Below are 12,993 nucleotides of genomic sequence, written 5' to 3' on the forward strand. Positions count from 1 at the left end.
AGATCAACATTACCTTCATGGTCAGATCTTAGCCTAGATAGGAATCTAATTTTTATATAACTATTTGGACTATGTCAAGTAAGAACTTGTTTATATCTTCTAGGGTTTACAGAGTCCACAGGGAATAGGATGCAAGCCAGAAGCTGTATGTAGTCACATTATTATTGAGAGCCACGAAAAAGGATGTTTCAGGACTCTAACAGCTGAACGGCCACAATTGGACAGCCACCCTTGTGTTTTCAGATCTGCTGAACCCTCAGAAATGATCAGAGGACAACGGAACCCATCATCATGGACAACCAGGCACATCAACCTTGCCAAGTCAGTGGACCAGAACAACTCCCATTTCAAAGTTTGGAATTCATTGCAGTTACAAAGTCATTCCCCATTTCAAAACTTTATAGGTGATGACTTGAAAATTAGCAAGGGTCTTCGAATGCCATTCCGTGAAAAGTTGGACCCTTGGCTGTCAGAATTAGTAGAACCTGCTTGTATGCCACCTGAAGAAATGGATTGTCAGTCTTCATCACAAATGCTGCCCCCAGAACCCATGAAAAAGTTTACCACCTCCATCACTTTCTCATCTCACCGACATTCTAAATGCTTTTCAGATTCCTCTTTTCTTAAGGTTGGTGTTACTGAAGGTAGCCAGTGTACTGGAGCATCTGTGGGGGTAGTTAATTCTCATATCACTGAAGAGCAAAATCCTCCTAGAGATCTAAAAGAGAAAACCTCTTCCCCTTCATCATTTAAAATCAGTAGTCAGTCACCAGATAAAGCTGTGACTATTTTAGCAGAAAATAGTAGGGAAAGCCAAAAATTATCTGTTGAACATTCTCACCAAGAAGAAAAACCCTTAGAAAGATCAGATTTTAAAGGCAGTCATTCTAAGCCCAGTACCAGTGCAAATGATAGCAATTTCAAGGAAGTTCATTTTTCTGATGACGATACTCTCATTAGCATGGGCAGACCAAGTTCCACACTAGGAGTAAAAGAGAAGAATGTAACTATAACTCCAGATCTTCCTTCGAACATTTTTCTTGAACAAGAGCTCTTTGAACAAAGCAAAGCCTCACATGCAGATCACCGTGTGAGAAAACACAATTCTCCCCCTCCTCAACATCAGGATTATGTAGCTCCAAATCTCCCTTGTCGTATTTTTCTTGAAAAACGAGAACTCTTTAAACAAAGCAAGACCCAACATAAAGATAATCAGTTGAGAGAAAACCACTCTCCCCTTCCTCAAAGTCAGGATTATATAGCTTCAGAACTTCCTTCTCCCATTTTTCTTGAACAACGTCAGCTCTTTGAGCAAAGCAAAGCCCCAGATGTAGATCACCACATGGGAAAACACCATTCTCCCCTTCCTCAAGGTCAGGATTGTATAGTAGAAAAGAATAATGAACATAAGCCTAAATTACACATTTCTGATATGATAAATGTTGAAGCCAAATTCAGTGATGTGGCCTCCCCATCAGCCCCAAATCAATGTACAGTAGTAACATCTGCATCTACTCCACCTTCAAATAGAAAAGCACTTTCTTGTGTTCGTATAACTCTTTGTCCCAAGACTCCTTCCAAGTTGGATAGTGGAACCTTAGATAAAAGATTTCATTCATTGGATCCTGCCTCTAAAACAAGGATGAATAGTGAGTTTAACTCTGACCTACAGACTGTATCTTCAGAATCATTGGAACCAACCTCCAAATTATTGACCAGTAAACCTGTAGCACAGGATCAAGAATCTTTAGGTTTTCTAGGACCTAAATCTTCACTGGACTTCCAAGTCATACAGTCTCCTCTTCCAGATAGTAATATTATTTCTCAGGACTTGAAAACCATACCTTTTCAGAATAGCCAGATAGTAACCTCAAGGCAAACACAAGTGAACATTTCAGATTTGGAAGGATATTCCAATCCAGAAGGGACTCCGGTATCTGCAGTTCGGTGAGTCTCATTGTGATGACAAGCAAGGTGATGGAATTTATGATAAAGGGTTTAAAATACTTAAGCAAATGTAAGTTCTTGGGGGAGATGCAGTATGATTTCTCTTAGGGGAGGTTGTATCTGCCTAAGCTAGAATTCTTTCAAGGAATAAACACCTAACTAAGAGAAAACACCTGAGAGTAATGTATTTATACTCTCAAAGAGCTTTTGGAAAACGACTTGACATCAAGTATTTTAAAACACTGAATTACTCTAAGAAGAATCTTTGATCATTGAGTGGTACAATTTACTAATTCCTTGTTTATTACATTGGAAATATGCTGAAGACCAGGCTTTGCTCCCTCTCCCCCTCTCTCTTTGTTTCCATTTCATGATTCCCCTCAAATATTTAGTACTTAGAATGAACAGAAGTGAAATTTCCTGGCAGACATCACTTCAGCCAAGTTGTCAAGGTTAACATCACCAGTAATGCACATCAACCTAATGTGGTCCCTGATGTGATGCCTTATTACTTCACAATGATTGTAGGAATGGAAACCCAATTCAGGGATAAATGCATTAGATTTATACTATTCAGATTGATTTTAAGACTGTCATTGATTCAGTTTTACATTAATGAGTCTTTTACCATATGGCTAAACGAATTACCGTCTGTGTTTAATGTTTCCACCTTGTTTCCACCAGTTGAGAAGGTAGTATTTCATAGTGGAGAGCACTGGCCTTAGAAAGAGGGAAAAAAATGTTTAATCGACATCCGCATGTGGTAGTCATGGCAGTGACGGACTTAAATATGTTATCTCATTTAATACTTGTGATAACCCTATGAGGTAGGTGGTGGTATCCTTATTTGCCCTCTGGGAAACTGAGACACTGACATTGCTACCTTTTCAGCAAACCTCATTGTCTCAAATAATGCAGTCTGTTCAGTCTAAGCAAGAGCTTGTTCACCACATGGTACTATCTTTCCCGAATCCTAAACCCTACTTAAACTATTCTATCAACTGTCCTCTTGGACAAGTCATTTAATATCTTTGGCACTCATATATAGATGATTGATGGAAGGAAAGGGTTGGAAAGCTTAAAGGTCCATTACAGCTTGAAAAATTAGTGGTTGAGAATTGGATTGGGGCAGGAAAAAACAAGGTCAATCTCTGATTTCAGTACTATTATAAATAGTAGAGTGTTATAGAGATCAGTACTGTGTGTGAAAAATGTTTAGAAATTAAAAGATTGACAAGTTTACATACAATACTTAAACTCTTCTAAGTGATAAAATGCCAAGTTATTGGAGCTGAATTCCTTGAATGAGAAGAAAATTATAGATGATTTTAAATATGAACTAATAATAATGCTGTTTGTTCAGAATGTACTAAATGCCAGGCATTGTAGTCAATGTGTATATCATTTTATACTTAGTATAATCATCCAGAGGTAGATATTATTACCTCAATTTATAGATTTTAAAAACCTAATACTTAGAGAAATTAAATGTTTTGCCCAAGATCACATGGCCATTAAGTGTTGGAGGTGGCATTTGAACCTAGGTTTGTCTGACTCCAGAGTCCGTAAATAATTCAAACTGTATATACATATACACACTTATCTATATATCTATATATCTATATCTATCTATATATATATGCATAAAACATTTATATATGTATTAAACTTTTTTATTTTGAGATAATTTTAGACTTACAGAGGAGCTGCAAAAAATAGTAGAGTTCCTGTGTTATTTATTGCAGTGTAACCTATTACCCTGAAATGTAGCAGCTTAAAACAATAAATATTATCCCAAAGTTTCTGTGGGTTAGAGATCTAGGCATGGCTTAGCTGGGTGCTTCTGGCTTAGGGTCTCTCACAAGGTTGCAAACAAGGTATTGGCTACAGCTGTGGTCCCATCTCAAGGCTTGACTAAGAGAATGTCCTTCCAAGCTCACTCACACAGTTATTGGCCAGAAATAATCAGTTTCTTCTTTCCATATGGCAGCTATGGCAGCAAAGCTTTTCTCAGAGTGAGCAATTGAGAGTGCAGGAAAAGGTGCTGAAGACAAAACCCACAGTCTTTACTTTGTAACCTAACCTTGGAAGTGAATCTCACCACATCTGCCACATTCTACTAGAAAGAAATGAATCACTATTTCCAGCCAACCCTCAAGGGTTAGGGATTACACAAGTGCATGAATACCAGGAGGCAGAGATCATTGGGGGGATTTTTTTTTTTTTTTTGGCCACGCCGTGTGGCATGCGGGATGGGATCTTAGTTCCCCGCAAGGATCGAACCCTTGCCCCCTGCATTGGGAGCGTGGAATCTTAACCACTGGACTGCCAGGGAAGTCCCATTGGGGGCATATTTTAGAGGTTGCCAATATACCCTTTGCTAAAGCTTCCCCTTATGTTAACATCTTACCCTAATATCATAACCATAAAACATTTACCAAAACTAAGAAATTCTCCTTCATATAAAATTATAATTAAATGTATAGACCAGTTTGGATTTCACCTGGTTTTTCCACAAATGAACCTTTTTTGTTTCAGATCCATCCCATAATCTCACCTTGCATGTAGTTGTGTCCTTAATCTCCAATCTGTGTCAGTTTCTCAGACTTTCCTTGTTTTTCATAACCTTCACACTTTGAAGAGAATTAGTTATTTTGGAGAAAGTCTTTTCCATTTGGCTTTGTCTGATGTTGTCTCAAGATTAGATTGAGGTTATACACTTTCAGTGCATTTCATCAGGGAGCACATTAAGTTGATATGCATGACTAGTGATGTTAACCTTGATCACTTGGCTACAGTAGTATCTACCAAGATTCTCCACTGTAAACTTAATGTTTTTCCTTTGTAGATACTAAATTTTTTTTTGATACTAAATATTTAAGGGAGATACTGATAGACTATGCAAATGTCCTGTTTCTGCTTAAACTTTGACCACTAATTTTAAGCATCCTTCAGTGGATCTTGCTTGTAGCAATTATTACTCTGGTATTCTAATGGAGTTTTCATATTTCCTTTATTCCTTCTACATTTATTAATTGGAATTCTTCTGTAAGCAAGAGCTGTTGTTCCTCCCCCATTTATTTATTCCTTTAGTTTTCCATGTACATTAGTATGAACTCAGGGGTAATTATTTCATTCTTTGGATTACAATCCAATACTACTCAAATTGTTTCAGTTTTAGCTATTGAGAACACTTTCATGTTGGCTCCTGTACCTTGCCACAGCCCTGAAATCAACTCTTTCCCCAAAGAACCCTCGTTATTTTTTTTATTTTTTTTGAGAATAAGATTTTTTTTCCCTAGCTTTATTAGATAAAATTGACATAACATTGTTTAAGTTTAAGGTTTACAGTGTTTTGATTTGATACACTTATATTGCAAAATAATTACCATCATGGCATTAGCTAACACCTCCATCACATCACATAATTATCATTACTGTTTTTGTGGTAAGAAAATTTAATATCTACTCTCAACAGCTTTCAACTATATAATACATTATTGTTAACTGTCATCACAATGCTGTGCATAGATCCCCAGAACTTATTTATCTTCTAATTGGAAGTTTGTACCCTTTGACCAGTACCTCCCCATTTCCCCCACCCTCCAGCCCCTGGTAAACAGCATTCTACTCTGTTTCCACAAGTTTGGCTTTTTTAGGTTCCACATGTAAATGGTATCATACAGTATATCTCTTTCCCTGTCTGGTTTATTTCACTTAGCATGATGCCCTCAAGGTCCATCTATGTTGTTGTTGTAAATGACAGGATCTCCTTCTCTCTAACAGCTGAATAATATCCCTTTGTGTATATATACACCATGTCTTTCGTTTCATTTCATTTCATTTAATTTTATTGCGCCGGGTCTTAGTTGCAGCTCACGGGCTCCTTAGTTGTGGCATGCGAACTCTTAGTTGCGTCATGCATGTGGGATCTAGTTCCCTGACCAGGGATCGAACTCGGGCCCCTTGCATTGGGAGTGTGGAGTCTTAATGACTGCACCACCAGGGAAGTCCCTACACCATGTCTTCTTTATCCATTTATCCATTGATGGACACAAGATCTGGTTGTTTCCATACCATGGCTATTGTAAATAATGCTGCAACAAATATGGGAGTGCAGATACCTGTTTCCATTTCCTTTGGATGTATACCCAGAGATGAGATTGCTGGACTATATGGTAGTTCTATTTTTAATTTTTTAAAGAACCTCCCTACTGTTTTCCATTGTGGCAGCACTAATTTACATTCCCATCAACAGTGCATAAGGGTTCTGTTTTCTCTACATCCCTATCAACACTTGTTATTTGTTGTCTTTTTGATAATAGACTTTTTGACAGGTGTCAGGTGATCTCATTGCTGTTTTGATTTGCATTTCCCTGATAAATAGTGATGTTGAGCACCTTTTCATCTACCTGTTGGTCATTTGTATATCTTCTTTGGAAAAATGTCTATTCAGTTCTAGTTCCTCTGCCCATTTTTAAATCAGATTGTTTTTTTGTTATTCAGTTTTACGAGTTCTTTATATATTTTGGATATTAATCAGTTATCAGATATATGGTTTGCAGATATTTTCTCCTCTTCTGTAGGTTACCTTTTCATTTTGTTGACTGTTTTGCTGTACAGAGAATTTGGGGTTTGATGGAGTCCTACTTACTGATTTTTGCTTTTGTAGCTTGTGCTTTTGGTGTCACATCCAAAAAAATCACTGGTGAGACCAATGTCAAGGAGTTTTTCCCTATGTTTTTTCCTAGGAGCTTATGGTTTCAGGTCTTACGTTTAAGTCGTTAACCCATTTCACATTAATTTTTGAGTGGTAAAAGTAGGAGTCCAATTTCATGTTTTTGGCATGTGGTTATCTAGTTTCCCCAGCACCTCTTATTGAAGAGACTATCCTTCCCCTACTGAGTATTCTTGGCTCCCTTGTAAAATATTAGTTGACTGTATATGTGGGGGGTTATTTATGGGTTCTCTGTTCTGTTCCATTGATCTATGTATCTATTTTTGTGCCAGCACCATACTGTTCTGATCACTATAGCTTTGTAGTATAGTTTGAAATCAGGAAGTGTGATGCCTCCAGTTTTGTTCTTTCTCAGAATTGCTTTGGCAATTCAGAGTCTTTTGTGGTTCCATATAAATTTTAGAATTGTTTTTCCTCTTTTTATGAAAAATGGCATTGGAATTTTGGTAGGGATTGCATTGACTCTATCAATGGCTTTGAGTAGTATGGATGTTTAAACAATATTTATTCTTCTGGTTCATGAACACATTTCATGTGTCTTTCCATTTGTTTGCATCTTCCTCAGTTTCCTTCATCAAAGTCTTTTAGTTTTCAGTGAACAGATGTTTTAGCTCCTTGGTTAAATTTATTTCTAGATATTTATTGATTTGATGCTGTTGTGAATGGGATTGTTTTCTTTAGTTCTTTTCAGATATTTTGTTGTTAGTGTATAGAAACAACTGATTTTTGTATGTTGATTTTTGCATCCTGCAACTTTACTGAATTCATTGATTATTTCTAACAGTTTTTGGTGGAATCTTTAGGATTTTCTATTAGATATTAGATCATATCATGTACAAACAAAGACAACTTACTTCTTCCTTTCTGATTGGATGCCTTTTATTTCTTTTTCTTGCCTGATTGCTCTGCTTATGACTTCCAGTCCTATGTTGAGTAAAAGTGGTGACAGTGGGTACTCTTATCTTGTTCCTGATATTAGAGGGAAATCTTCAACCTTTCACCATTGAGTGTGATGTTGGCTGAGGGTTTGTCATACATGACCTTTATTATGTTGAGGGATGTTTCTTCTATACTCAATTTGTTGAGAATTTTTATCATTGAAGGATGTTGTATTTTATCAAATGCTTTTTCTGTATCTATTGAGATAATCATATGATTTTTATCTTTTATTCTATTAAAGAAGCATATCATATTTATTGATTCGTATATGTTGAACTATCCTTACATCCTAGGGATAAATCCCAGTTGATCATGGTGTATAATTCTTCTATGTGCTGTTGAATTTGGTTTGCTGATATTTTGTTGAGAAATTTTATGTCTGTATTCATCAGCTGTTGGTCTGTAGTTTTCTTGTAGTGTCTTCATCTAGCTTTGGATCATCATGGTAATATGATGGCCTCATAAAATGAGTTTGCAAATGTTCCTCCCTCTTCAATTTTTGGACAAGTTTGAGAAGGATTGGTGTTAATTCTTCTTGAAATGTTTATTAGAATTCACCACTTAAACCATCTGGCCCTGGACTTTTCTCTGTTGAGAAGATTTGATTACTGATTCTATCTCCTTACTCCATGGGTCTGTTTATATTTTCTCTTTCTTCATGATTCAGTCTTGGTAAGTTGTATGTTTCTGGCAATTTTTCCATCTCTGCCAGGTTATCCAATTTGCTGACATATAATTGTTCATAATAGTCTCTTATGATCCTATATATTTTTGTGGTATCAGTTGCTTTGTCTTCTCTTTCATTTCTGATTTTATGTATTTGAGTCCTCTCTTTTTTTCTTAGTCTAGCTGAAGGTTTGTCAATTTTGTTTATCTTCAGAAATCTAGTTCTTAATCTTATTGACCTTTTCTATTTTTCTGGTCTCTATTTCATTTATTTCTGCTCTGATCTTTGTTATTTTCCTTTCTTCTGCTGACTTTGGGCTAGTCTGTTCTTTTTCTCATTCCTTGAGATGTAAAGTTATTTTTCTGAGGCCTTTCTTTTTTCTTAATAAAGGCGTTTAGCACTATAAATGTCCTTCTTAGAACTGCTTTTGTCTCATAGGTTTTGATATGTTGTGTTCACATTTTCATTTGTTTCAAGATATTTTTTGCTTTCCCTTTTGATTTTTTTAGACATAGTTGTATTCAGTACTGTGTTGTTTAATTTCCACATATTTGTAGAATTTCCTGCTTCCCCCCAGTATGGATTTCTAGTTTCATATCATTGTGGTCAGCAAAGGTACTTGGTATGATTTAAATCTTGTTAAATTTGCTAAGATTTGTTTTGCAGCCTATATGTGATCTAACTTGGAGAACGTTCTGTGTATGCTTGATAAGAATGTATTCAGCTGCTGAATGTTCTATATGTGTCTGTTAAGTCCATTTAGTCTAAAGTACACTTCAAGTCCAATGTTTCCTTGTTGATTTTGCTATCTGGGTGATCTATCCATTGTTGAAAAGTGGGGTGTTTAAAAACATAAAAGTGGGAGGAGTAAAAGGGTAGTGATTTTGTATGTGATTGAAGTTAAGTTGTTATCCTATAAAATATATTGTTATCTGTGAGATGTTTATGTGAGCCTCGGGGTAACCACAAAGCAAAAATGTATAGTAGATTCACCAAAGAGAAGGCAATCAGAAAATATTACTACGGAAAATCACCAGTTCACAAAGGAAGGCAGCAAGCGAGGAAGAAAGGAACAAGAAAACTACAGAACAGCCAGAAAACAATAAGATGGTATAAGTAAGACCTTACCTATCAATAATTACTCTAAATGTAAATGAATTGAATTCTCCAATCAAAAGACTTGATGGATACAAAATCAAGACCCAACTATATGCTGCCTACAGGAGACTCACTTTAGCTTTAAGGACATATGAGCTCAAAGTGAAGGAAAAAATATACTCCTTACAAGTAGAAACCAAAAGAGAACAGGGGTGGTTATACTTGTAGCAGACAAGATAGTAACAATAGGCAAAGGGGAGGTCATTATATAATAATAAAAGGGTCAATTCATCAAGATTCATACACACACACACACACACACACACACACACACACACACAGTACACATACACACACAAACACCCCCAACATCAAAGCACTTAAATATATTAAGCAAATACTAACATCTAAAGGGAGAAGTAAACAACAATACAGTAATAGTCGAGGACTTCAGTACCCCACTTTCAACAATGGAAAGTGGTGTTTAGAAACCAGTGAGGTTTGCTCATTGCTACTAGGATGACACTGCTTCTTGCCCCTCTGAGTGAATAAAACTAAAGATTATAGGTGTTAACTCATGCATATATGTACACCTATATTCATTTCCATCTCTATTATAATATGTGTGTATATATGTATATATATGTATGTGTATGTATTTTTTTTTTAAACCACAAGTCGATGTTGATACCTCCAACTAGTCCAAAACCACAGGGTTGATTCTAGCCTTTTCCCTTTCTTTATTTATAACTTCTTTCTCCAATGGTGATAAACATGGCTCTCACTATTTACAGTATATTTACCCTAGTATATAAATAAAGTTTCAGAATTCTTATCCCATACCCAGGTGAGAAACAAATTTTCCAACTAGAGTACAGGTTTTATGTATAGTATCCAGTCCAGACATTGTTGCTGTTTCCTGGGTTAGCTTTCTTCTTCCTTATACCCTTCAGCATGAGGATGTGATTCATTTATAATACAGTTAGATTCATTTCTTACATCCTATATTCCATTTTGCCCCAATATCTTGGTTAATTTTTTTTAAATTTACATACTGTAAAATTTACTTTTTGTGGTGTATAGTTCTATCAGTTTTGATAAATCCACATCACAGTTCCATACAAAGCATTTCTGTCAGTCCAAAAATTCTCACATGCCATCCCTTTATAGACAGTCCCTCCCCTGACCCCTGGTAATTCCTGGTCTGTTTTCTTCCAAGTTTTACCTTTCCAGAGTGTCATGTAAATGAAGTCATGAAATATATATTAGCCCTTTGGGTTTGGCTTCTTTTTTTTTTAAATTAATTAATTAATTTATTTATTTATGGCTGTGTTGGGTCTTCGTTTCTGTGCGAGGGCTTTCTCTAGTTGCGGCAAGTGGGGGCCACTCTTCATCGCGGTGCGCGGCCTCGGGCCTCTCACTATCACGGCCTCTCTTGTTGCGGAGCACAGGCTCCAGACGCGCAGACTCAGTAATTGTGGCTCACAGGCCCAGTTGCTCCGCAGCATGTGGGATCTTCCCAGACCAGGGCTCGAACCCGTGTCCCCTGCATTGGCAGGCAGACTCTCAACCACTGCGCCACCAGGGAAGCCCGGTTTGGCTTCTTTTACTTTACAAAGTATATTTAAGATTTATCCATCTCATTTTATGAATCAGTTTTTTACTTTTTAATGCTTTATTACAAGCATAAAGCAATAAAAAGTTTAAAAAAGTACAGTTTATTGATACATTCACTCTTTGAAGGATATTTGGGTTGTTTCCACTTTGGGGTGATTACAGTTAGAGCTGCTGTTTCATGTGGTATATGTGTGTGTTTAACTTTACAAGAACTGTTTAGAACTAAACTATGCTAAACTGTTTTTCCAGGGTGGCTGTATCTTTGTATTTCCACTAGGAATGTACAAGTGTTTCAGTTACTCTCCATCCTTGCCAACTTGTGGTATTGTCAGTATATTTTAACCATTATAATAGGTGCTTTCCTCTATATGTTTCCCCTTGAGCTCCCCTTTTTTGGTCCTCAGAACAGAAGGCAAGGGCTTAATTTACCCCTCTCTTTTATGTGCTTCCTGTGGCTACTTTCTGTCAGTGCCAGGTGGCTCAGTAAAGAGAAAAAAAAAAAATCAACACAGGTTCACCTCACCCTCTTGAGACCACACCTTCTCTGGTAAAAGAGGAGGGTTTCCCTCCCTCAGAATTTTAAACTTCTTCTGGTCCCTGTTACTGCTGTACCACTGCCTCCATGAGATTACTTGATTGCTTGAGATTACTAGAAAGGGAGAAAAGAAAAACAGGGATTTTTCACACTATTTCTGCTTCCACTCCTCATGCCTGAATAGAGGGCTTCTTCTGGAGGTCTTTCTGTCCGTGCTAATGTCCACTTCTAAGTGTCAGACTCTATTATTGATTTCAGGTCATTGGATACTAAAGGAAACAATGATAAACTAACTCATCACCAATTTAATGGTACTTCAGATGTTGCTGGTCTTCACCAATTTGCCTGCTCCTATTTTTCAAGAGTCTTCTAATAGCTGCTCCATGTAGTTTGTCTAGGTTTTATAGCTGCACTTAGTGGAGAGACAGAATGGGTTATGATTGATTACCCCAAACTGGAGCTGAATGTACCATTTTTCCTTCTCATTAACAGCATATGCAAGTTCCATTGCAACACTTGGTATTTCCAAGGTGTTTAAAAAATTAATTAATTAATTAATTAATTTTTGGCTGCATTGGGTCTTTGTTGCTGTGCGTGGGCTTTCTCTAGTTGTGGCGAGCGGGGGCTACTCTTCGTTGTGGTGCGTGGACTTCTCATTGCAGTGGCTTCCCTAGTTGCAGAGCACGGGCTCTAAGTGCGCGGGCCTCAGTAATTGTGGCACGTGGGCTCAGTAGTGGCTCGCGGGCTATAGAGCACAGGCTCAGTAGTTGTGGCGCATGGGCTTAGTTGCTTCGCAGCATGTGGGATCTTTGAAAAGGGCTCAAACCTGTGTCCCCTGCATTGGCAGGCAGATTCTTAACCAGTGCGCCACCAGGGAAGTCCCTCCAGTTATTTTTAATTTTAGCCATTCTAAATGTGGATGTGAAATGGTATGTTATTGTGGTTTTAATTTGTTTTTCCCTGATGACTCATGATGCTGAGCATTGCTTCTGTGCTTCTTGGCCATTTTTATGTCTTTATGAAGTGTCTGTTTAATTTTTCCATTGGATTGTCTCATGACTTTAAGAATTTTTAATATATTCAAGATACAGATCCTCTGTGTATTGCAAATATTTTCTCACAGTCTGTGGTTTGATTTTCATTTTCTTACTGGTGTCTTTTGATGAAGAAAAAGTTTTAATTTTTATGAAATCCAGTTTGTTAATTTTTCTATTGGAAGTATAGTTGATGTGCAATATTGTATAGGTTACAAGTGTACAATATAGTGATTCACAATTTTTAAAGGTTATACTCCATTTATAGTTATTATAAAATATTGGCCACATTCCTTGTGTTGTACAATATATACAGCTTATGTAGCTTAATTTATGCATAATAGTTTGTACCTCTTAATCCCCTACCCCTATATTGCCCCTCCCCCTTCCCTCTCCCCACTGGTAACCACTAGGTTGT

At 36.9% G+C, this 12,993-nt stretch overlaps 1 protein-coding gene across 9 annotated transcripts in view; it reads left to right on the forward strand.

Moving 5' to 3' along the window:
• ALMS1 (ALMS1 centrosome and basal body associated protein) overlaps positions 1–12,993 on the forward strand; it is a 265,152-nt gene that overhangs the window by 109,824 nt on the left and 142,335 nt on the right. For all 9 annotated transcript variants that reach the window (XR_011076641.1, XR_011076640.1, XM_068564773.1 and 6 more), the window contains one exon: positions 104–1,947. Coding sequence is in view for 7 of the 9 variants with exons in the window: in XM_068564773.1 (XP_068420874.1) it covers positions 104–1,947 (1,844 nt within the window). In the remaining 2 variants the exon portion in view is untranslated. The remainder of the gene's footprint in view (positions 1–103; positions 1,948–12,993) is intronic.

The sequence above is a fragment of the Eschrichtius robustus genome, chromosome 15 (assembly GCF_028021215.1).
Source record: "Eschrichtius robustus isolate mEscRob2 chromosome 15, mEscRob2.pri, whole genome shotgun sequence".
NCBI classification, from domain to species: Eukaryota; Metazoa; Chordata; class Mammalia; order Artiodactyla; family Eschrichtiidae; genus Eschrichtius; species Eschrichtius robustus.